At 38.0% G+C, this 26,823-nt stretch overlaps 1 protein-coding gene and 1 long non-coding RNA gene across 3 annotated transcripts; both read left to right on the top strand.

The window, feature by feature from the left end:
- The first annotated feature begins 13,733 nt into the window (after positions 1–13,733).
- On the top strand, positions 13,734–19,426 carry LOC138364393 (uncharacterized). 2 transcript variants are annotated; one of them, XR_011228408.1, is made up of 3 exons: positions 13,734–13,825; positions 14,335–14,552; positions 19,320–19,426. It is a non-coding gene; the product is annotated as an uncharacterized lncRNA (long non-coding RNA). The 2 variants fall into 2 exon arrangements; XR_011228407.1 differs by having other exon boundaries at positions 14,335–14,570; positions 19,320–19,374.
- A 907-nt stretch (positions 19,427–20,333) lies between these two features.
- On the top strand, positions 20,334–21,977 carry LOC138366103 (tigger transposable element-derived protein 7-like). The gene has a single exon (XM_069326842.1). The coding sequence runs from the start codon at positions 20,334–20,336 to the stop codon at positions 21,975–21,977; it is 1,644 nt and encodes a 547-aa protein (XP_069182943.1).
- Positions 21,978–26,823: the final 4,846 nt, after the last annotated feature.

The raw sequence follows: 26,823 nt of genomic DNA, 5'->3' as shown, positions 1-26,823 counted from the left end.
GTTTTCTGTCAACTCCTATTATATGTGGGAACACAGTGCCCATGCTTAATCCACATACTTGCCTAAAACTGCAAGTTTGAAGTATAGAAAATTTAGACACTCACACCCAACAAAGGACTTGAACCCTGGGCATCAAGATGGCAGGTACACACTCGTATCCACAACACAATACTCAGAGCCCTAAAAGAGGTGGGAATTTTGGTGTATTTAGCCACAGTAATCCATCCTCTCCAGGCAATCAGACAGTGAGGGATCAATACACGTTTTCCATCAAGCCCTGTTATATGGGAGAACATAGTGTCCATGCATAATGCATATACTTGCTTTAAATTAAATGGCAAGTTTGATGTATAGAAACTTTAGACACTCACACTCACCAGGGGTCTTGAACCCTAGCCATAAATATGGCAGGTACACAGTTGTATTAACTACACCATACTCAGAGCCCTAAGAGACGAGGGAATTTTCGGGTATTTACCCACCAGTATCCCATCCTCTCCAGGCAATGAGACAGTGAGGGATCACTACACGTTTTCTATCAAGCCCTATTATATGGGAGAATACGGTGTCCATGCTTAATGCATATACTTGCCTAAAACCGCTAGTTTGAAGTGTAGAAACTTTTGACACCCACACCCACGAGGTGACTTGAACCCTGGGCATCAATATGGCAGGTATACACTCGCATCCATTACACGATACTCAGAGCCCTAAAAGAGTTGGGAATTTAGGGGTATGTAACCACCATTATCCCATCCTGTCCTAGCAAGGAGACAGTTAGTGATCACTACACGTTTTCTATCAAGCACTGTTAAATGGGAAACACAGTATGTGCATGCTTAATGCACATACTTGCCTAAAACTACAAGTTTAAAGTATAGAAATTTAAGACACTCACACTCACCAATGGACTTAAACTTTGGTCATCGAGATGACAGGTACTCACTCGTATCCACTACACCATACTCAGAGCCCTAAAAGAAGTGGGAATTCCGGGGTATTTAACCACCAGTATCCCATCCTCTCCAGGCAATGAGACAGTAATGGATCACTACACATTTGCCATCAAGCAACTTATATGGGAGAACAAAGTGTCCATGCTTAATGCACATACTTGCCTAAAACAGCAAGTTAGATGTATTGAAACTTTAGACACTCACACCAACCAGGGGACTTGAACCCTGGCTATCAAGATGGCAGGTACTCTCTCGTTTCCACTACACTATACTCAGACCCCTAAAAAATGTGGGAATTCAGGGGTATGTAACCACCAGTATACCATCCTCTCCAGGCAATGTGACAGTGAGGGATCACTGCATGCTTTCCATCAAACCCTTTTATATGGGAAAACATGGTGTCCATGCTTAATGCATATACTTGCCTAAAGCTGCAAGTTTGAAATATAGAAACTTTAGACACCCTCTCCCACGAGGTGACCTGATTCTTGGGCATCAAGGATACAGGTATGCACTAGTGTACACTACATCATACTCAGAGCCCTAAAAATGGTGGGAATTTCGGGGTATTTATCCATCAGTATCCCATCCTCTCGAGGCAATGAGACAGTGAGGGATCATTACACGTTTTCCATCAAGAACTGTTATATGGGAGATCACAGAGTCCATGCTTAATGCACTTACTTGCCTAAAACCGCAAGTTTCCAGTATAGAAACTTTAGACTATCACACCCACCAGGGGACTTGAACCCTAGCCATCAAGATGGCAGGTACGCACTCATATCCTCTACACCATATTCAGAGCCCTGAAAGAGGTGGGAATTTCAGGGTCTTTAATCATCAGTATCCTATCCTCTCGAGGCAATGAGACAGTGAGGGATCACTACACGTTTTCGATCAAGCCCTCTAATATGGGAGAACACAGTGTCCATGCTTAATGCACATACATGCCAAAATCGCAAGTTTGATGTATAGAAACTTTAAACGCTCACACCCAACAAACGACTTGAACCCTGGCCATCATGACGGCAGGTACGCACTCGTATCCACAACACAATACTCAGACCCCTAAAAGAGGTGGGAATTACGGGGTATTTAACCACAGTAACCAGTTCTCTCCAGGCAATGAGACAGTGAAGGATCACTACATGTTTTCCATCAAGCCACTTATATGTGAGAACACAGTGTCCATGCTTAATGCACGTACTTGCCTAAAACGGCAAGTTAGATGTATAGAAACTTTAGACACTCACACCCATCAGGGGACTTGAACCTTGGGCATCAAGATGGCAGGTACGCACTCGTATACACTACACGATACTTATAGCCCAAAAAGAGGTGGGAATTCCGGGGTCTTTAACCATCAGTATCCTATCCTCTCGAGGCAATGAGACAGTGAGGGATTGCTATACGTTTTCGATCAATCCACTTATATGGCAGAACACAGTGCCCATGCTTAATGCACATACTTGCCTAAAACAGCAATTTAGATGTATAGAAACTTTAAACACTCACACCCACCAGGGGACTTGAAACCTGGCTATCAAGATGGCAGATACGCACTCATATACACTACACAATACTCAGAGCCCTAATAGAGGGGGGGAATTCCAGGGTATTTAACCACAGAAACCAATCCTCTCCAGGTAATGAGACAGTGAGGCATCATTACACGTTTTCTATCAAGTCCTGTTTTATGGGAGAACACAGAGTCCATGCTTTATGCACATACTTGCCTAAAACCGCTAGTTTGAAGTGTAGAAACTTTAGACACCCACACCTACGAGGTGACTTGAACCCTGGTCATCAATATGGCAGGTACGCACTCGCATCCAATACACCATACTCAGAGCTCTAAAAGAAGTGTGAATTCCGGTATATTTAACCACCAGTGTCCCATCCTCTCCAGGATCACTACACGTTTTCTATCAAGCCACTTATATGGGAGAACACAGTGTCCATCCTTAATGCACATACTTGCCTAAAACAGCAAGTTAGATGTATAGAAACTTTAGACATTCACACCCAACAGGGGACTTGAACCCTGGCTATCAAGATGGAAGGTACTCTCTCGTATCCATTACAACATACTCAGAGGCATAAAAGAGGTGGGAATTCAGGGGTATGTGACCACCAGTATCCCATCCTCTCCAGGCAAGGGACCGTGAGGGATCACTACACGCTTTCTATCTTGCCCTGTTATATGGGAGAACATGGTGTCCATGCTTAATGCACATACTTGCCTAAAACCACAAGTTTGAAGAATAGAAACCTTAGACACTCACACCCACCAATGGACTTGAACCCTGGCCATCAAAATAGCAGTTATGCACTTGAATCCACTACACAATACTCAGAGACCTAAAAGAGGTGGGAATTATGGGGTATTTAACCACCAGTATCCCATTCTCTCCAGGGAATGAGACCGTGAGGGATCACTACACGTTTTCCAACAAACCCTGTTATATAGGAGTGCTTAATGCTTAATGCATTCACACCCAACAGGGGACTTGAACCCTGGCTATCAAGATGGAAGGTACTCTCTCGTATCCATTACAACATACTCAGAGGCATAAAAGAGGTGGGAATTCAGGGGTATGTGACCACCAGTATCCCATCCTCTCCAGGCAAGGGACCGTGTGGGATCACTACACGCTTTCTATCATGCCCTGTTATATGGGAGAACATGGTGTCCATGCTTAATGCACATACTTGCCTAAAACCACAAGTTTGAAGAATAGAAACCTTAGACACTCACACCCACCAATGGACTTGAACCCTGGCCATCAAAATAGCAGTTATGCACTTGTATCCACTACACAATACTCAGAGACCTAAAAGAGGTGGGAATTATGGGGTATTTAATCACCAGTATCCCATTCTCTCCAGGGAATGAGACAGTGAGGGATCACTACACGTTTTCCAACAAACCCTGTTATATAGGAGAACACAGGGCCTATGCTTAATGCACATACTTGCCTAAAACCACATGTTTGAAGTATAGAAACATTAGACACTCACACCCACCAATGGACATGAACCCTGGCCATCAAGATGGCAGGTATGCACTCATATCCTCTACACCATACTCAGAGCCCTAAAAGAGGTGGGAATTCCATTATATTTAACCACCAGTATCCCATCCTCTCCAAGCAATAAGACAGTGAGGGATCACTACATTTTTTCCACCAATCCCTGTTATACCGGAGAACACAGTGTCCATGCATAATGCACATACTTGCCTAAAACTGCAAGTTTGAAGTATGGAAACTTTAGACATTCACACCCACCAGGAGACCTGAACCCAGGCCATCAAGATGGCAGGTACGTAGTTGTATTAACTACATTATACACAGAGACCTAAAAGACGAGGGAATTCCAGGGTATTTAACCACCAGTATCCCATCATTTTCAGGCAATGAGACAGTGAGGGATCACTACACGGTTTCCATCAAGCCCTGTTATATGGGAGAAACATGGTCTCCATGCTTAATGCATATACTTGCCTAAAACCGCAAGTTTGAAGTATAGAAACTTTAGACACCCACACCCACAAGGTGACTTGAACCCTGGGCATCAATATGGCAGGTACGCACTCTTATCCACTGCACCATACTCAGAGCCCTAAAACAGGTGGGAATTCAGGGGTATGTAACCACCAGTATACCATACACTCCAGGCAATGAGACAGTGAGGGATCACTACACGTTTTCCAACAAGACCTGTTATATGGGAGAACACGGTGCCCATGCTTAATGCACATATTTGCCTAAAACCACAAGTTTGAGTTATAGAAACTTTAGACTCTCCCACCCACAAAGGACTTAAACCCTAGCGATCAAGGTGGCAAATACGCACTTGTATTCACTACACCATAATCAGAGCCCTAAACGAGTTATGAATTCTGGGGTATTTAATTAACAACCAGTATCCCATCCTCTCCAGGCAATGAGACAGGTTGGGATTACTACACGTTTTCAATCAAGCCCTGTTATATGGGAGAACACGGTGTCCATATTTAATGCACATACTGGCCTAAAACTTCAATGTTGGGATTGAGCACTCCAGATGTTGGAGGTAGTATGTTTGGAGCAGATGCTCTTTTGTTTATGATCTTGTTAATAATATTTCATGTACCTGATAGTTGTTGTTGTTGTTGCTATTGGTTGAGACTAAAACTGTGTGGACGAAGATTGTTTCACTTCAGCCTTCAATCATAATACTCAAGTTTGAAGTATAGAAACTTAAAACACTCACATCCACCAGGGGACTTGAACCCTGGCCATCAAGATGGCAGGTACTCACTCATATCCACTACACAATACTCAGAGCCCTAAAAGAGGAAAAAATTCCAGAGTATTTAACCACCAGTATCCCATCCTCTATGGGCTATCAGACCATGAGGGATCAAGCCCAGTTATATGGGAGAACACATTTTTCATGCTTAATGCACATACTTGCCTAAAACAGCAAGTTTAAAGTATTGAAAGTTTAGACACTCACACCCACCCACGGACATGAACCATTGCCATCAAGATGGCAAGTATGCAACCATATCCACTACACAATACTCAGAACCCTAAAAGAGGTGGGAATTCAGGGGTATGTAACCACCAGTATCCCATCCTCTCCAAGCAATGAGACAGTGAGGGATCACTACACATTTTCCATCAAGCCCTGTTATATGAGAGAACACAGTGTCCATGCTTAATGCACATACTTGCCTAAAACTGCAAGTTTGAAATACAGAAACATTAGACGCTCACACCCACCAGGGGACTTGAACCCTGGACATCAAGATGGCAGGTATGCACTCGTATTGACAACACCATGTCCAGAGCCCTAAAAGAGGTGGGAATTCTTGGGTATGTAACTACCCATATCCTATCCTCTCCAGGCAATGAGACAGTGAGGGATCACTATACATCTTCCATCAAGCCCTGTTATATGGGAGAACACAGTGTCCATGCTTAATGCACATACTTGCCTAAAACCACAAGTTTGAAGTATGGAAACTTTAGAAACCCGCACCCATGAGGTGACTTGAACCCTGGGCATCAGGATGGCAGGTATGCACTCGCATCCACTAAACCATATTTAGAGCCCTAAAAGTGGTGGGAATTCAGGGGGTATGCAACCACCAGTATCCCATCCTCTCCAGACAATGAGACAGTGAGGGATCACTAAAAGTTTTGTATCAAGCCCTGTTATATGGGAGAACACGGTGTCCATGCTTAATGCACATATTTGTTTAAAACCGCAAGTTTGAAATACAGAAACTTTAAACTCTCACACCCACCAGGGTACTTGAACCCTGGCTATCAAGATGACAGATATTCACTCTATCCCCTACACCATACTCATAGCCCTAAAAGAGGTGGGAATTCCGGGGTATTTAACCACCAGTATCCCATTCTCTCCAAGCAATGAGCCAGTGAGGGATTACTACACGTTTTCCATCAAGCCCTGTTATATGGGAGAACACAGTGTCCATGCTTAATGCACATACTTGCCTAGTACAGCAAAATTGGGATTGAGCACTATAGATGTTGGAGGTAGAATGTTTGGAGCAGGTGCTCTTTTGTGTATGATCTTGTTAATAATATTTCATGTACCTGATAGCTGTTGTTGTTCTTGGCTGAGAATAAATCCATGTGGACGAAGATTGTTTCTCTTCAGCCTTCAATCATAACACGCAAGTTTGATGTATACTTACTTTAAACACTCACATCCACCAGGGGGACTTGAACCCTGGCCATCAAGATGGCAGGCACTCACTTATATCCACTACACCATACTTAGAGCCCTAAAAGATGAAGAATTCCAGAGTATTTAACCACCAGTATCCCATCCTCTATGAGCAATCAGACCATGAGGGATCATTACACGTTTTCTATCAAGCCCTGTTATATGGGAGAACACATTGTCCATGCTTAATGCACATACTTGCCTAAAACAGCAAGTTTGAAGTACAGAAAATTTAGACACTCATACCCACCCGGGGACATAAAGCATTGCCATCAAGATGGTGGGTATGCACCCGTATCCACTACACCATACTCCAAGCTTTAAAAGAGGAGGGAATTCAGGGGTATATAACCACCAGCATCCCATCCTCTCCAAGCAATGAGACAATGAGGGATCACTACATGTTTTCCATCAAGCCCTGTTATATGCGAGAACACGGTGTCTATGCTTAATGCACATACTTGCCTAAACTGCAAGTTTGAAGTATAGAAACTTTAGACACTCACACCCACCAAAGAACTTGAACGCTGGCCATCAAGATGGCAGGTACGCACTTGTATCCACTACACCATACTCAGAGCCCTAAAAGAGGTGGGAATTCCGAAGTATTTAACCAACAGTATCCCATCCTCTCGAGGCAATGCGACAGTGAGGGATCACTACATGTTTTCTATCAAACCATGTTATATGGGAGAATATGGTGTCCATTCTTAATGCATATAATTAACTAAAACCGCACATTTGAAGTATAGTAACTTTTAACACTTAAACTCACCAGGGTATTTGAACCCCTGGGCCATCAAGATGGCAGGTACTCACTCGTATCCACTGCACCATACTTAGAGCCCTAAAAGAGGTGGGGATTCCGGGGTATTTAACCACCAGTATCCCATTCTCTCCAGGCAATGAAACAGTAAGGGATAGCTACACATATTCCATCATGCCCTGTTATATGGGAGAACACAGTGTCCATGCTTAATGAACATACTTGCCTAAAACAGCAAGTTTGAATTATAGAAACTTTAGACATTCACACCCACCAGGGGACTTGAACCCTGGCCATCAAGATGGCAGGTAAGCACTTGTATCCACTACACCATACTCAGAGCCCTAAAAGAGGTGGGAATTCCGAAGTATTTAACCAACAGTATCCCATCCTCTATAGGCAATGAGACAGTGAGGGATCAGTCCACGTTTTCTATCAAGCCCTGTTATATGGGAGAACATGGTGTCCATGATTAATGCACATACTTGCTTAAAACTGCAAATTTGAAGTATAGAAACTTTAAACACTCACGCCTACCAGGGTACTTCCCAGCAAACACAGAACGTTTGTGGACGTTTTTAAATGGTGCCACAAAGGTAATACTGTAACTTTTGACATAAATACATATATCTGACATTCTTAAAACCAAAGGATATAAGTAAAAACATATATTCTTGAGACACAGTTTTTTAAGATTTATGTAAAAATTTAAAAATAATAGTGAATGCTATGGAATTATAATGTTTTCATGCTTTATATTTAAGAATAAATAATTTTCAGTCAACATTTAGTTTTTTTTGTTTACTTTCTGTAAAGCTATCCAATTTACGTTCTTATAACATAAATATAACATTTATATGACGTCAGTATAACGTTATTTACACGACATCATTACGTTATTATGATGTTAGATTAACGTATAATTCCTGTATGAAAACCAGAATATATATTGAACTTTATGTTTTAAACCTTGTAAAGTTATCATAAAACTTGGAATAAGATGGTAAGCATGCTTTACTTATGAAAATATACAAACAAATCAACAAAAACATTTTAACATAAAAAACATAAACATAACATAAATTAATTGCATGCATGGGAGTTAACTGGAACTCTGTAATATTGCATACATGAACCTTAAGGTACAAACCCAGTGTATTTACTCATGCAGTTCTTTCCTAAATCTAAATTTTTCCAATTTTTAAACTTTGTTTCGAGTTCTGTCTTGTGTTGCTACTTTTAATACCCCATTAATGTCCCCTTTGTTATGTCCATTCATCCCATTGCGCACCTCTACCATATGTCACTCCTAATTCTTTGCTTTTCTAGAGAATGTAATATAAGCTTTGACAATCTTTCTTCATATGACAGGTTAACAGGTAGAACAAAGATTACCATTTATATATGGATAACTATTATAAGTCGGTTTGAATGAGTGAATTGCTGCTTGAAGATAGGTATATACACGTGTGGTACTATCAGATTGCATCGTGGTGAGCCTAAAACCCTTCAGATCCAAGCAAAGGGTAAATGCCAGCAGATACAATTGCGAACACATTGATACCAAAATGAAAGACATATGACGAGAATTGAGGTAACCAAAGTGAAAAAAGTGTTCACATTACATTGCACTAGAGTGCTCCCGGGTTACTTTCTCTCACTTTCTCTGTTTTGTGCGGATGGTACACCTTGCTTTTGGAGTTTATATGCATTTAAACCTGTAGATAATTCTATTGCTAACACATTGATACCAAAATGAAAGACCTAGGATGACAATTGGGGTGACCAAAATGAAAAGAGTGTATACATTTTATCGCTCTTGTGCGCTCCCTGGTAACACACTCTCGCTTACTCTGTTTGTTGTGGATGGTAAGCCGGGCTTTTGGAGTTTATATGCCTTTAGTCCTGTAGAGAATTCTATTGCGAACACATTGATGCCAAATTGAAAAACCTAGGATGAGAATTGAGGTAACAAAGTTGAAAAGGGTATACACTTTTCAGTATTATCACGCTCTCTAATGTAATGAGAGTTGCCTGAGGGTGGCTCAGCTTTCTTTTTCTGGTACACTTGGCATACATTCATCTTGTCGGCGGGTGGAGCGCGCTGCTCTCTTTGACATTATATGCACATAGTTCTGTTGGGAATTCTATTGCGAACGCATTGATACCAAAATGAAAGACATAGGACGAGAATTAAGGTGACAAAGTTGAAAAGAGTATACACTTTTCAGTATTTCCGCGCACTATCAGGGAATGTCCAAAAAAAAATGGAGAGAGTGGAGGGGTAACTTGCCCAAAACGCGAAAGTGTTTGGGGAGATTAACTTTCGTTCAATACTATTATGCAAAAGGAGCCACACATCTATGGTTCATCCAATAAAATCAGCAGACTTCTAGATGTTACTACTGCTCGGCTTAGACTCGGTTACAAGTATTTCTGGGAATTCTCATTATCTGCCGATGTAGACCTGACCAAATGTTAGCTGTCAACAAAATTATTTGCACACCCCTCCGTCACTATGTGATAGTGAATTCAGAGACAATTCTATAACCAATGTACCAACGATGTGTCAATATTTCATTCAAAATGATCTGGTACCAGAAATTTTAGCCAAATATCCCCAGTTTGCTAACTGTAAGTAGTAACTAAGTGATTGTAACCTATCCACCGCTGCCCACTGGATGGGGAGCGGTGTGCAGGACAAACATATCAATTGTGACACTAGCTCTCCACATATGTCAGTTGCTTAATTTAGAAACTGTACTTGTGATCGATCTCGAACCCATTGTTGATGTGACGACTTATACTGAATTTTGTAACTAGCTCATCAAGATTGTAACTTGCTTAGCTAAATGAATTGTGGGGTTCAGTCCCTGAGCCCATTACGTGCCTCTGCAACCCTTTCCACTACCGCCCACAAGATGGGTATGCGGTGCATAATAAATGAACTAAACTAACTTTAAGGCATCCTGAAAGAAAGCTTGGAGGTCTTGAAAAATTGCAGAACGAAGCGTTGAGGATAATCCTTGGGTGCCCTCGTACCACAAAGATACTTAATATGAGAAAGGAACTTAATATTCCGAGCGTTGTTTATCGTGTTACTGAAAATAACTGTCAAATTGGTATAAAAATGCTTAGGCTAACTCATCCTAATCCTTGCACAGAAGCCCTCCAGAATTTCTTTATTGAATGTAAACATTGTTTCAAATAGATAAATAAAATTGGAACTGAACTCAGAAAGTATCAGATTTATAATTTGTACCAAGAGAGACAACAATAGCACTTTCCTGCACTGTAGAAAATTACACCCTTTTCAATTTTAATCCCTCCCTTTCCATCAAAGGAGCAAATTAGAGATCAGTCCCAGCTTTGTTTTGAGGCAAAGCTCAACGTCTTAAGCCATATTGATGCTCTGTCCACAGAGCATTCTCTCTCTCAAATCATATACACTGAAGGTTTCCTAGAGTGCCCAACGGGTGCAGCTGGAAGTGCAGTTGTCCTGGCAATAGGATATGACTTATATTTTGAGTGGGGAGTCCGTATAAACAACTGGGCCTCTACCCTTCAGACTGAACTATTTGCCTTGCTCCTTGCACTGAAATGTGTACAAGTATCCAAACTTGATACATTAATTGTAAGTGACTCTTTATCATCCTTAATTGCTCTCAACTCTTTAAGACATAACTGTAACATGCTTGTGTCTGAAGCTAGACACAAATACAATAACAACTTGAGGAACCTTATCATAAACAATAATCTCAACAAAAATCACATAGTTCTCAGAGGTGATTTCAATATGGACCTAGGGCTACAAAATAACCCTCAAGTAGACTATTTCCTCAACAGCATGAATTCCTGTATGCTCATCCCCGCAATCACCAGGCCCACCCGAGTCACTCAGACATCTGCGACTACCCTGGATCACTGATGGACCAACATAACAGCTCCTCTTACATCAAGTATAATCACTGACAGAACAACTGACCACTATCCTACCTTCCTTGTAGCGAACATGGTCATAACACCACCAGGTAACAAGAAAATTACCTTTAGGTTACAATGTGAAGCGGCAATAGGCAATCTCACAAATGCCCTCCACAATGTAAACTGGGAATCTAAATTTATCAATACACAGGATAATAATTCGTTAACTAGCCTCTTTCCAAAATTTAAAGCCTTTACAATACTTATTGTCCTCTCCTCACCAAGCAAGTAACTGGCAAAAAGGTTAAATAATCCCTGGCTCACTAATGGCATACTTAAAGCAATCGACAAGAAACATGAATATGAAAAAAAAACATAGGATTGGCCTAGTTGGAAAAGAAGTAGTTAAGAGGTACTCATCAGTGCTTACCAGTATAATAAGAGCAAAGCGTTCCTATTACGAGAATAGATTCAAAGAAGCAAAAGGCAACATAAAAAGCACATGGAGAGCCATCTCTACCATCCTAGGAGCTAAACAACATTTACATAATAAGATAAAAATCTCCAAGGATGGTTATACACCTGCAACAGATCTTGAAACAGCAACTGAATTTAAATTAATAGCTTCTTTTCATCGTTTGGTGCTCACCTTGCCCGAAAAATCCCAGAGACTCAGACATATGTTACCACATATCTTTCAGGCAGCTATCCAAACTCTCTTCTCCTCTCTCCGGTCAGCCCTACAGATGTTGTGTCCATCATTCACTCGCTGAAAACCAAAGCTGGGAACATTAGTGAAATACCATCGATGGTACACAGGCGTGCCTCCCATGCCCTTGCACCATCCATAGCACTGCTGTTCAACAAATCCCTAGAGTGTCATACCTTCCCTGATATCCTTAAAAAAGCAAGAGTAACGCCAGTTCATAAAGGAGGTAACACGGCAGACATAAATAATTACAGACTCATATCGAATCTACCTATATTATCAAAAATATTTTTTTTTTTTTTTTACAAACAGCTCTACTCCAATCTTGTAAAATTCAATATACTAAGTCCCTGTCAGTTTGGCTTCCGCTCCCAAAAGAGTACCAATGATGCTTGATTTAGTTAGTCTGCTTGATTTAATCTTCTCAGCCCTTGACAAAAGTGAGTTTCCAATTGAACTCTTCATCGGCCTGAGAAAGGCCTTTGATACTGTTAACCATAACTACCTCTTACTTAAATTCCACCATTATGGAATCCGTGGCCTTGCCCTAAACTATATCCGATCCTATCTTAGTAACAGACACCAATATGAAGCCATCAATGATATAACCTCTCCCACTCTACCACTTACCGTAAAGGTGCTACAGAGCAGCATCCTAGGACCCTCCTGTTTCTTATATACATCAATGATCTCCCTAATGTCTCTAACATACTTAAACCTATATTGTTGGCTGATGATACTACTCATCTACTCTGACCCCAACCCACTCCTGTTAAATAATGTTGTAAACAATTAATTAAAAAAAGTCTACTTGTGGATGTCAACCAACAAACCTCACACAAAACATAGAAAAGACCTACTATATCTTATTTGGAAACAAATCAACAAATGCAATTCAGCTTCAGATAGATAATGTAAACATTAGCAATAAAAATGATGGAAAGTTTCTTAGCCTATACTTAGACAAGAGACTCAACTTCCGCACCCATATACAACACATAACTAAAAAGGTTTCTAAAACAGTTGGTATACTGTTTAAGATCAGATATTATGTACCCTACTCTGCTCTCCTCTCACTCTATTATGCACTTATCTATCCCTATCATTCTTATGGTGTTTGTGCTTGGGGTTCAACCTCTGCAAACTACCTCAAGCCCATCATCATCCAGTAAAAATCTGCTATCAGGACAATAACTAACTCTACCTTCAGACAACACACAGCTCCCTTGTTCAAATCCTTAAACATGCTAAACAAATTCACTCCATACATTCTCCTGTGTAAATTACGTTTATAAAGCCCTTTTTCTAACTGCAAACCCTGTTCTGAAACTCTTCCTGGACAGATGTAATAGAACACATGGCCACGTCCCCACCAGACATAAATATCTCTTTGATATCCCCAGAGTCAAACTTAATCTATGTAAACACTATGTAAATAAAGGGACCTAGTCTATGGAACTCACTCCCTTATAATGATTTGAAAAGCTGTCCAACTTCTGCCATATTCAAAAATAAAACCAAAAAGTACCTGTAGTACTTTTTAAGTACGAGGAAGTAATGCGCAAAGCGTCCCTCACCTGTGACGTCACAGCGTCATCTGACGCCATATCAACACAGCGGCCATTTTGTCGTGAGTTCAGTCATGGCGAGGACTAACCCTTCATGCAAACTGCACCTACTATCAAGAAGAAGAAGATTTTGTGTTCCACCGATAGTATTATCGTAAGTAAACACTTATATTTTATATTTTATTATATTAATTGATTCTATTTTTCTGTAATAAAGGTCCAAAGGGTTGTTAAGGAACAAGGGTGTAGCGATACCGACGCTCAGTGCGCTCAACTCACACCAAAGTATCACCTGTGTAGCTTCTGTAATTAGTGTTAATTAGTTATGCTATGAGATAATGAAGCGAGTATAAGATTAACTCGCTACAAGGGTACTGTGTTGGGAGGTGAGGGCTGTTACTGGTGTCTGTGGGGATGTGAGGACTTGTACCAACCACTATCACCATCAGTACCTTGTCTTGCATCCTGCTTAGTATTCCTATTGAGATATGAAGTATTATTGCATTCATATAATTATTCATTCACAGTCATTACTATTTTTATGGGCTATGTTCTGTTACCCTAATGCTTTTTACCCCTGGGCATGTCCATTTACTCTCCAGCCCTTCACAAGCCACTGCTGCACCCACTCCATGCCCATACTTACTGTGCTTATTCTTACAGGACTGCACTGCATTATGTGGTGCTCACTGCCTGGACACCTTGATACATGCATTATAGGGTTCTGGTAGTTGTTCTACTCACCAAGCCCTTCCAAGGCCAGGCTTGACATGTGAGAGCTTGGTCCAACAGGCTGTTGCTTGGACAGGCCCCTCAGGCCCACATATCCACCACAGCCTTGTTTGTCCGGCACTTCAAAATCAAATGTTTATTTACGTAAGGTACATACATATTTTTAGGTAAGGTACTCTTTATTTGGGTAAATTTATCTTCGTAGTATTTAGTTTTGGCTCGTCTAATTATCTTGGATAGCAATAACGAGTAATTCTTTGAGAATTCTTTGGAGACAATTCCTAACCTATACTTCTCCCAACCTATATTTCTTCTCAAGGTCATCTTCACTTCTTGAAGATGTTCAGGTTTTCTCTTGAAGATGTCGACGGTTGTTCCAGCAATACTGTATTTCTTTTATTGCTGAAAACCTGTTTTCAGCCATAAAAAAATAATCCTGAATCCAGAAAAAAATCCCTTTTGTATCATCTGGAAATTTTCAAATATTGCTGATCAAACCTGAGTCTAAATTATTTGTATATATTATGAATTACAGAGGTCCCAGGACAGGGTTTTTAGGCACTCCACTTACATTTTCCCACTCTGACTTAACCCCCATTTATACAAACTCAGTCTTATCTTTTAGCTAATAATTTATTGTACACACCATACTCAGCCTGTGTAGGGTAGTTTATTGTGCATGTGTAGTATATATATTTGTGTAGTATATTTGGTATATTTAATGCCTCTAACCTCTCCTCATAGTTCTTGTCCTTCAGTTCTGGGAGCCACTTAGTAGCATGTCTTTTCACCTTTTCCAGTTTGTTTATGTGCTTCTTAAGATATGGGCACCATACAACCGCTGCATATTCCAACTTTGGTCTAACAAAAGTCGTGAACAATTTCTTGAGTATTTCGCCATCCATGCATTTAAAAGCTCTGAATATTATCCTTTACCTGCAATTGGTTGTTGCTGTATTTATAGAATATGATTTGTTCTACTTTACATTTGTTTGTTCCTTTTTTTCAAAATTTCTTTCTGCCTCTCTCCTCACTGCCGTGTAGTTGTTTCTCTTTGTATTACTGGTATGTTTGGGGGTTTGGCCTCTTCGTATATTGATTCCATTTTTGTGTCTTTTGGTCTCTGGCCGTCTTGAAATTTCAGTTGAACAAATCCTGTTTCCTAGTTCTGAATCTCTGTTTTGGTATAAATGTTTTTGTTCCTTTATCATATATTTCACAAAATTGACATACTGTGCATTAATTCATCTCAATTACTTCCTTTCCTAACAGCAAGCCTTTCCAGTAAAATTCTTTGAATTCTTTTCTGACTTCTGGCCTAATGTTTGTTTTATCCTAGTGTGTATGATGCCTAGCGTGTGTCTGGTGCCTGTTGTGTTAAACCGAAGATAAATGCATAAGTATAGGTCAGTAATTTCTCCAGCTTTGAAAGGGGCTTTCATTATGCAGCAGTATTCCACTCTAGAGAGCACTAGCGTCTTGAAAACTATCATCTTCGGTATAGCATCTCTAGTGTGAAAAGTTCTTGTTATCTATCCTGTCATATTTCTTGCAGTTGTGACGGCTACTTTATTGTGTTCTTTAAATGTAAGGCCTTCTGACATCAGTACACCCAAATCCTTTACGTTGCTTTTCCGTTCAATGTTATGATCTGACTGAGTTTTGTAAGTGGTTTCCGTTTTTATATTTTCATTTTTTCCGTAGCGCATGAGCTGAAACTTATGTTCGTTAATCACCATGTTATTTTCTGTAGCCCATAGAAAGACCTGATTTACATCTGATTGGAGGTTTGCCGTGTCCTCTATGTTGCCTACTCTCGTGAAGATTCTAGTGTCATCTGCAAAGGATGATCAAGTACTATAGGTTGTGTCCTTGTCTATGTCCGATATGAGGATGAGAAAAAGTATTGGAGTACCCTTGGGGACTGAGCTCTTTACGGTTGATGGTCCAGATTTTATTTTGTTGACTACTACACATTGGGTTCTATTAGTCAGGAAGTTGTATATCCATTTGCCTATTTTTCCGGTAATTCCTTTTGAACGCATTTTATGTGCAATAACACAATGGTCACATTTGTCAAAGGCTTTTCCGAAATCTGTGTAAATTACATCAGCGTTTTGTTTGTCTTCCATGGCATCTAGTGCCATGTCAGAGTGGTCCAGCAACTGTGATAGGCAAGAGCGCCCTGTTCTGAAACCATGTTGTCTGGGGTTATGGAGATGCTGTGATTCCATGTATTTTGTGATCTTACTTCTTAGCATTCTCTCAAAGATTTTTATGATGTGCGATGTTAGTGCTATCGGTCTGTAGTTTTTTGCCTCTGCCTTATTTCCTCCTTTATGGGGCGGTGCTATCTCTGCTGTTTTTAGTATGTCAGGGATAATGCCAGTATCTTGGCTTTGTCTCCAAAGAATGTGAAGGGCTTGCAATAACGTTTTTTTACAGTTCTTGATGAATATAGAGTTCCAAGAGTCAGGGCCTGGTGCAGAATGCATAGGCATACTGTCTATGGCTTCTTCAAAATCCAGTGGGGATAGGATCACATCTGATTTATGATTTGATGTTGGTATCATATCCATGAAAAATTAATTTGGGTTATCAATGAGATGGATGGAGAGCTACACTCGTGGTGTCCCATTTTCCCAGCACTCTTTGTCATATAATGCTTTGAAACTTTTGACGGTTTTGGCCTCCACCACCTTCTCACCTAACTTGTTCCAACCGTTTACCATTCTGTTTGCAAAAGTGAATTGTCTTACATTTCTTCGGCATCTTTGTTTAGTTCGTTTAAATCTATAACCTCTTGTTCTTGAAATTCCAGGTCTCGGGAAATCTTCCCTATCAAGTTTATCAATTCCTGTTACTGTTTTGTACATAGTGATCATATCTCCTCTTTTCCTTCTGTCTTCTAGTTTTGGAATATTTAATGCCTCTAATGTCTCCTCATAAATCCTGCCCTTCAGTTTTGGTATGAATGTTTGTGTGCCTTCATCGTATATTTTGCAAAATATGGAATACATCTCATTTACTTTACTTTAAGAATATGGTTCGATCAATTAAAAACCCCCTTGTTCAAATTACAAAGAGACTGAAAGAGATGCAGCATGCTCAATGGATTATATATTAGTGATTATTATTAGGATTATATATTAGTGAATCATATTAGGGATTCAATTATTATGGTCATAAAACAATAAACAAATAGTTTTGGTGTTATTACACTCTATTCACAGGTTATATATAAGTATCTGCATGTTTTGTTCACCATTACAAACCACTAAGTTGGTTTGATAATTGTTGAGATTGTTATTTATGATAAGATTCCTTACGTTATCTGAGAATGAAGCTATGTTGGTATTGGGAAATCTATAGATGGCACTTATAGTCAAGGAGGATTTAAGGGATTTACTGGAGAACTTGGCAAAGGTATATTCACAATAGTCGTCTCTATTACTAATGACACTATTGCAGATGAAGGTATCTTTGTAAGATATTGCTATGCCACCTCCTTTTTTTATTAGGCCTGCAGTTGTGAATGGCTTTATTATCAGCCAAGTTGTAGCATACAACATAGCATATATATGTATATGGCATACATATATATATATGACAATGTCAGACCACGGAGGAAAAATGAAACAGGAAATTTCCTTAAGTACTTTCGTATATTAAATACATCTTCAGAAGGTCTCATCTTCACCTTCTTCACCTTCATCTACAAATACATAAATACAAATACATCTTCACCATCTGAAGATGTATTTAATATACGAAAGTACTTAAGGAAATTTCCTGTTTCATTTTTCCTCCGTGGTCTGACATTGTCACATTCCTAATCACGTGTTTATTTTCGTGATATACACACACATATATATATATATATATATATATATATATATATATATATATATATATATATATATATATATATATATATATATATATATATATATATATATATATATATATATATATATATATATATATATATATATATATATATATATATATATATATTCGTCAGTGTACTACATTTTTGCTGTTGCTTTTAGGTGATGATTTTAACCAGTGTACGTGGGTCTGATTGTGCAACCATGGTTCGAAGAATAATGAAGATATGAACAAACGGCCTGTGGTCACTATACAGTCTGGAAGGGCAAAAGAGCAAAAGAAGAAATTGGCATTTCTACAAAAACAAGAACTATATAATGTTATTTTAAGTAAGTAACCAAAAAATTAAATAATTTTTTTAAAGTTTAAAATTCACTTAAAAATTTAAATTTTAAGTTAAAAAATTTTAACCAAAAAACTTAATATTTTTCATATTTGGAACCATTCCATAATATTTTCCCAAGCATAAATGATTATATTTCTATCACTTGCTCTTAAGATTGTTTCATTTAATAGAGGTTGGGCATAATTGTTCTCTGCTGCTAATAGAACTGAATGACTTAGCTATAGGAAAATGTAAACTTAATTGGTTTATCCATTACAGTATTTTGCAGTTTATTTCATGATCCTGTGCTTAATACTTGCATAAATAGTAAATTACAAAATGCATTTTTATATCATTAGTATTGAATAATAATAATGCAAATAATTGACTTATAAATGATGTACAATTAATTGGTAGGTGATATTATATTATTAATATTTTTTCATTCTTGCAAAGCCTTAACAAAGCCATTAACATGTTAATATAAACTTGATCACTTTCCACTTATTTTCTCATGTGCTACCTACATGTACAAAACCTTATTCCTAAATGCATATTTTGTTCTGAAACTTGTCCTATATATGTTGTGTATCACCATCTCTGGAGAGTTTTATCTGATTGATGTATAAATTACTTTTAATTTTACAGAATATTATTGTTATACTGAATTTATTATTATATAAATAACTTAATTTTACAGAATCATCTATCAATGCACATCCACAAGTTGAGGAGGAGGATGTGACCTTCCAGATTTCTGAAGTACTGAAACATGCACCAAACAGGCCTGGTGGATCTAGGTACAAGGTAAAATAATTTAATTTTTTTTTTTTTTTTTACTAATTGTCCGATATATATATATATATATATATATATATATATATATATATATATATATATATATATATATATATATATATATATATATATAAATATATATATATATACAGTATCCACTCAATTTAACGGCCTCTTTTATACCGATCTGCTGGTATTAACGACCGGTTTGGGAGCCCAGTAGCTAGAGCCTGCTATACGTGTCTGCGGTCGATATTACCGACAGTCGGTATTGGGTTTGTTGTGGCATCAGCGTCCCCTCACATGGCGACCAGGCCGCCACCGACCTGGATCGTCCAGAGTCATATATTACATCTTAATTTTCTTTTAAAATGATTCACTTTAATGAAGAAAATTGTAAATTATTATTAATAAAATATTTTGAAACAGTTTTTATTAAGCAAAAGTCTTTGTTTTCTTATTAAATACCTTTTATAGTATGTATAGGCACTAGGTATTTTTTTTCCCACGGACCTAGTATGTACTCCGCCGGGCCATGTGTTCCCATTGTTTACCGTGAACTCGCGCGGCTAGCTTCAATTGTGAAGGATATTACTGTACTGTAATTGTGATCTTTTTAATTTACAAAATGCCAAAAGTTACCCAAAGGAAGCGCCTGACGGTTGCACAGAAGCTGGAGTTAATTAAGAAACTTGATAAAGGATATTCTCATGCACGAGCAGCAGCAGAGTTTAACATCGGGAAAAGTACAGTAAGTGACATCAAGAAACAGAAGGATACTCTATTAAAATATGTGAGCACAACAGAGTGTGCTACTTCTGGTGCTGCATGTTCGAGAAAAACAGTAAAGTCTGGTCAGTATCCACAATTGGATGCTGCAGTGTATAAGTGGTTTATTCAGCACTGCACAATTGGCATGGCAATAAGATTTGAAGAACTTAAAGTTGCAGCAAGTAAACTTGCCATTCAATTAGGTATAAAAGATTTCAGTGCAAGTGATGGGTGGGTTGGAAGATTTAAGGCTCGGCATAACATTTCAAACACCAAAAAAATTTCTGGTGAGGCGTCAAGTGCTGATCCCACTAATGTTGATTCATTCAAGGCTAAATTAAACGAGTACATTGTCAGTAATAATTTAAGGAAATATCAAGTATATAATGCTGATGAGACTGGGTTTATGTGGCGAGCTGTACCAAGTACATCCTTAACCAGTAGGATGCAGGAAAATATCCCTGGACGAAAGATAAGCAAGGAACGGCTCTCAGTCTTGCTTTGTGCTAATGCTGATGCCTCTCACGGGACAAAATGTGCCGTGGTAGGCAAGTCTAAAAATCCTCGAGCCTTAAAAAATATAATGCAGGCATTACCTGTAATATATTACAATTCTAAGAAATCATGGTTTAATCAAATAATATTTACGGACTGGTTTGAAAACCACTTTTGCAAAGAAGTCAGAGAATTCCAGATCAACAAATGTGGAATAAAGGCCAGTGAGGTTAAGGCATTGTTGCTGCTAGATAATGCCCCTGCTCATCCCATTAGCAAGTTAATTTCAAGGGATGGCAGAATAAAATGCATGGCACTTCCACCAAACACAACATCCTTGATCCAGCCCATGGACCAAGGTGTTATCCTTGCTGCTAAACGTATGTACCAAACAGCAATGCTTGAAGATGTTTTAGTTGTTTTACCTAGCGAGGAAGATGAATTGACAGGAAAGGATACAAGGGCTCAAAGAACACTAGAAAATCTAAAAAAGTACACAACCAGGGAAGCAATATTCCACTGGGCTAGGCTTTGGAATAAAGTGAAAGAAACCACACTAACAAATTCATGGAAGAAACTGTTAACAGAGAGGCCTAGATGTGAAGCAGCAGTATCTGATAGTGAATTCGAAGGTTTTGAAAATGAAGCCAATGATTTTGAAGGGTTTGAAGAAACGATCCGAACAATGTTGCTCCAAGCTGGTCAGGGTGTACAAGTGAATGATATCAATGAATGGTTAGAAAATGATTACGATCCTGGTTATGAATTGTTAACTGAAGAACAGATTGCGCAAAGTGTTCTCGGAAATGACTCTGATGACTCTGATGATGACTCGGACGATGTTGGTGAGGCTCTGCCTAGCGGTGTCGGATATCAGAAAAGATTGGAACAAGTTGAGGAACTCATTGAATATTCAATAAAAAGTAAACATGAGGTTATTGGACATTTTTATGTACACCTTACAGCCTTAAAGCAATGTCTCAAAACGTTAGCCAGAGAAAATCAGATTCAGACAAAAATAGATAAATTCATGATTTCAACGGTTCGTGAAAAATCTTCGTCGACAAGCGATGCTGCACCCGTTGATGCTGAATTACCATCGACAAGTCGTGGAGCATCCGCCAGCAATGAATGCTCTACAAGCCATGCTGCACCCGCCGATGCTGAATTCCCATCGACAAGTCGTGGAACATCCGCCAGCAACGAATGCTCTACAAGCCATGTTGCACCCGCCGATGCTGAATTCCCACCAAGTCGTGACAAGTCATCCACTAACGATATAAAATATGATTGAAAGGCATATAAATTAGTGTAAAAAGTGTTGATAGAGTACAGTATTGTAAGTGTTAATGATTAATTAAGCCTAGACAAAAAGATACTGTACAGTGTAAATATACAGTAGAAATAATTGTCAATAGTGAAGTAGAATTAGAACTCATGTGAATTAGTAGTAAGGCTAGCTGTTGTGTGAAGTGAGTGCCTGAAAATAATTGTACATATAAAACAAGCGCTGCAGAGGATGACGTAATCATCACAGCTTCGTAATCTTCAGCTTCATTAAAAGTAAGTCAATTTACCAATTTTATTATAGTATTACAAGATATTAATTGTTTTTTTTTCAACAAAAGCTACATATTAGTCTCTGCAAATGTATATTCTATCGTCAGCAGAGAAAAGGTGAGCTCAAAATATTTCGTCTTGGCTAGCTCTCAGTGACAAGGCTCGATCGCCATTGTTATGGCATGGCCGCCACAGCCTGTGTTGTAACATTAAAAATACATTACCTGCAGTGTTCAGGGTAAATCAAAACACATCTCTAAAATTTTATTAAGACAATATTAACTCACTGATTGATACATGAAATATTTTTCAATACAAAGGAATGAATCAATTTTTTCCCACCCATCTGGACTTGATCAGAGCGTGTTCACACATCATCCATGCAGCAGCCAGCAACTGGCTAAATCGTCGGCCGTGCACTAAATTGGAATGCAATTACACAATGAACTTTATTTAATTTTAGTTATACAGTATAAAATATATCCTACCTGAATGTTACTTGAAAAATTACCCGACCCGACTTAACGTCGGAAATAACGGAGCTCCGTAAATAACGACTTGGGCTCAGCCCCATATAGGCTGTTAAATTGAGTGGATACTTTTATATAAATATATATATAATGTGTCGTACCTAGTAGCCAGAACGCACATCTCAGCCTACTATGCAAGGCCCGATTTGCCTAATAAGCCAAGTTTTCATGAATTAATATTTTTTCGACTACCTAACCTAACATTTTCAGCTACCTAACCTAACCTATAAAGATAGGTTAGGTTCGGTCATATATCTATATTAATTTTAACTCCAATAAAAAAAGAATTGACCTCATACATAATGAAATGGATAGCTTTATCATTTCATAAGAACAAAAATAGAGAAAATATATTAATTCATGAAAACTTGGCTTATTAGGCAAATCGGGCCTTGCATAGTAGGCTGAAAATTGCGTTCTGGCTACTAGGTACGACACATTATATATATATTTATATATATATATATGTTGTACCTAGTAGCCAGAACGTCGTACTCGGCCTACTATGCAAGGCCCGATTTGCCTAATAAGCCAAGTTTTCCTGAATTATTATATTTTCTCTAATTTTTTGCTTATGAAATGATAAAGCTACCCATTTCATTACGTATGACGTCAATTTTTTTTTATTGGAGTTAAAATTAACGTAGATATATGACCGAACCTAACCAACCCTACCTAACCTAACCTAACCTACCTTTAAAGGTTAGTTTAGGTTAGGTAGCCGAAAAAGTTAGGTTAGGTTAGGTTAGGTAGGTTAGGTAGTCGAAAAATAATTAATTCATGAAAACTTGGCTTATTAGGCAAATCGGGCCTTGCATAGTAGGCAGAGAAGTGCATTCTGGCTACTAGGTACGACATATACATATTTATTTATATATATATATATATATATATATATATATATATATATATATATATATAGATATATAGATATATATATATATATATATATATATATATAGATATATATATATATATATATATATATATATAAATATATATATGTCGTACTTAGTAGCCAGAACTCACTTTTTGGCCTACTATTCAAGGCCCGATTTGCCTAATAAGCCAAGTTTTCCTGAATTAATATATTTTTTCTAATTTTTTTCTTATGAAATGATAAAGCTACCCATTTCATTATGTATGAGGTCAATTTTTTTTTATTGGAGTTAAAATTAACGTAGATATATGACCGAACCTAACCAACCCTACCTAACCTAACCTAACCTATCTTTATAAGTTAGGTTTGGTTAGGTAGCCGAAAAAGTTAGGTTAGGTTAGGTTAGGTAGGTTAGGTAGTCGAAAAACAATTAATTCATGAAAACTTGGCTTATTAGGCAAATCGGGCCTTGCATAGTAGGCTGAGAAGTGCGTTCTGGCTACTAGGTACGACATATATATATATATATATATATATATATATATATTTATATATATATATATATATATATATATATATATTTATATATATATATATATATATATATATATATATATATATATATATATATATGTCATACCTAGTAGCCAGAACTCACTTTTTGGCCTACTATTCAAGGCCCGATTTGCCTTATAAGCCAAGTTTTCCTGAATTAATATATTTTTTCTAATTTTTTTCTTATGAAATGATAAAGCTACCCATTTCATTATGTATGAGGTCAATTTTTTTTTATTGGAGTTAAAATTAACGTAGATATATGACCGAACCTAACCAACCCTACCTAACCTAACCTAACCTATATTTATAGGTAAGGTTAGGTTAGGTAGCCAAAAAAAGCTAGGTTAGGTTAGGTTAGGTAGGTTAGGTAGACGAAAAAACATTAATTCATGAAAACTTGGCTTATTAGGCAAATCGGGCCTTGAATAGTAGGCTGAGAAGTGCGTTCTGGCTATTAGGTACGACATATATATATATATATATATATATATATATATATATATATATATATATATATAGTGTGTGTGTAATTACCTAAGTGTAGTTACAGGATGAGACCGTCTTCCCAGCACTCTTTGTCATATAACGCTTTCAAACTACTGACAGTCTTGGCCTCCACCACCTTCTCACCTAACTTGTTCCAACCGTCTACCACTATTTGCGAAAGTGAATTTTCTTATATTTCTTTAGCATCTGTGTTAAGCTAGTTTCAATCTATGACCTCCTGTTCTTGAAGTTCCAGGTCTCCGGAAATCTTCCCTGTCGATTTTATCAATTCCTGTTACTATTTTGTATGTAGTGATCATATCACCTCTTTCTTCTGTCTTTTAGTTTTGGCATATGTAATGCCTCTAACCTCTCCTCGTAGATCTTGCCCTTCAGTTCTGGGAGCCACTTAGTAGCATGTCTTTGCACCTTTTCCAGTTTGTTGATGTGCTTCTTAAGATATGGGCCAACTTCTGTTGTTGGGCACCACACAACAGCTGCATATTCTAGCTTTGGCGTAACAAAAGTCATGAACAATTTCTTTAGTATATCACCATCCATGTATTTAAACGCAATTCTAAAGTTAGAAAGCGTAGCATAGGCTCCTCGCACAATATTCTTTATGTGGTCCTCAGGTGATAGTTTTCTATCTAGAACCACCCCTAGATCTCTTTCTTTATCAGAATTCTTTAAAGATTTCTCACATAATGTATAGGTTGTGTGGGGTCTATGTTCTCCTGTTCCACATTCCATAACATGGCATTTATTAACATTAAATTCCATTTGCCAAGTGGTGCTCCATATACTTATTTTATCCAGGTTTTCTTGAAGGGCATGACAATCATCTAAATTTCTTATCCTTCCTATTATCTTAGCATCATCAGCAAACATGTTCATGTAATTCTGTATACCAACTGGTAGATCATTTATGTAGACAATAAACATCACTGGTGCAAGAACTGAACCCTGTGGTACTCCACTTGTGACATTTCTCCAGTCCGATACATTGCCTCTGATTACTGCCCTCATTTTTCTATCAGTCAGAAAATTTTTCATCCATATTAGAAGCTTACCTGTCACCCCTCCAATATTTTCCAGTTTCCAGAACAACCTCTCTATGTGGAACTGTCGAATGCCTTTTTTAGGTCCAGATAGATGCAGTCAACCCAACCATCTCTTTCCTGTAATATATCTGTTGCTCGATCATAGAAACTGAGTAAATTCGATACACAGGATCTTCCAAATCGAAAACCATACTGTCTGTCTGAAATTATATCATTTCTCTCCAGGTGAGTTTTAATTAGTTTTAATTATTTTTTCCAATATTCCAATTCCAATTTTTTCCAATAATGTGTGTGTGTGTATGTATATTTGTGTTGTTGAATATGACCGAAAGTCAGTCTTTCTGCCCCTCTCCTTACTGCTATTGTTGTTTCTCGCATCTTTGTATTGCTTGTATGTTTGGGCAATTTTTCCCCTTTTCCTAGTTCTGCATCTCTGCTTTATTATAAATTTTGTTGTGCCATTATCATATATTTCACAAAACTTGACATACATCTCATTTACTTCATGTCCTAACAGCAAGTGTTTGTCAAATTCCTTAAGGAAATATCTGAGTTCCCCATAATGACCTCTCCACAAGTCAGGTTTTTCAACTGCTTCAAGCTCATTTTCTTCCAGATTATAATGCATTGCATACTTTATTCCCAAAAAGACATGGTCACTTTTACCCTAGTGACCATGTCACTTGGGTAAAAGGAGGGAGGTACTGAAAGGAGGAAAAGGGAGGTACCAAAGGAGGGAGGTACTGAATGATAAATATATCTTTCTCTTTCCTGGTAAATATAATATCCAGCATGGAGGGAATATCCCCTTTCCTCATCCTCGTAGCTTGTTTAACATGTCGAAACATGAATGTTTACAGGGTGAGGTTTACGAAATTATATATATATATATATATATATATATATATATATATATATATATATGTATATATATATATATATATATATATATATATATATATATATATATATATAATTGGTCTCTGGTCTCTCTATATATATATGTCGTACCTAGTAGCCAGAACGCACTTCTCAGCCTACTATGCAATGCCCGATTTGCCT

This window comes from Procambarus clarkii, chromosome 2, assembly GCF_040958095.1.
Source record: "Procambarus clarkii isolate CNS0578487 chromosome 2, FALCON_Pclarkii_2.0, whole genome shotgun sequence".
NCBI lineage: Eukaryota > Metazoa > Arthropoda > Malacostraca > Decapoda > Cambaridae > Procambarus > Procambarus clarkii.
This window is presented reverse-complemented; position numbering and strand designations above follow the sequence as displayed.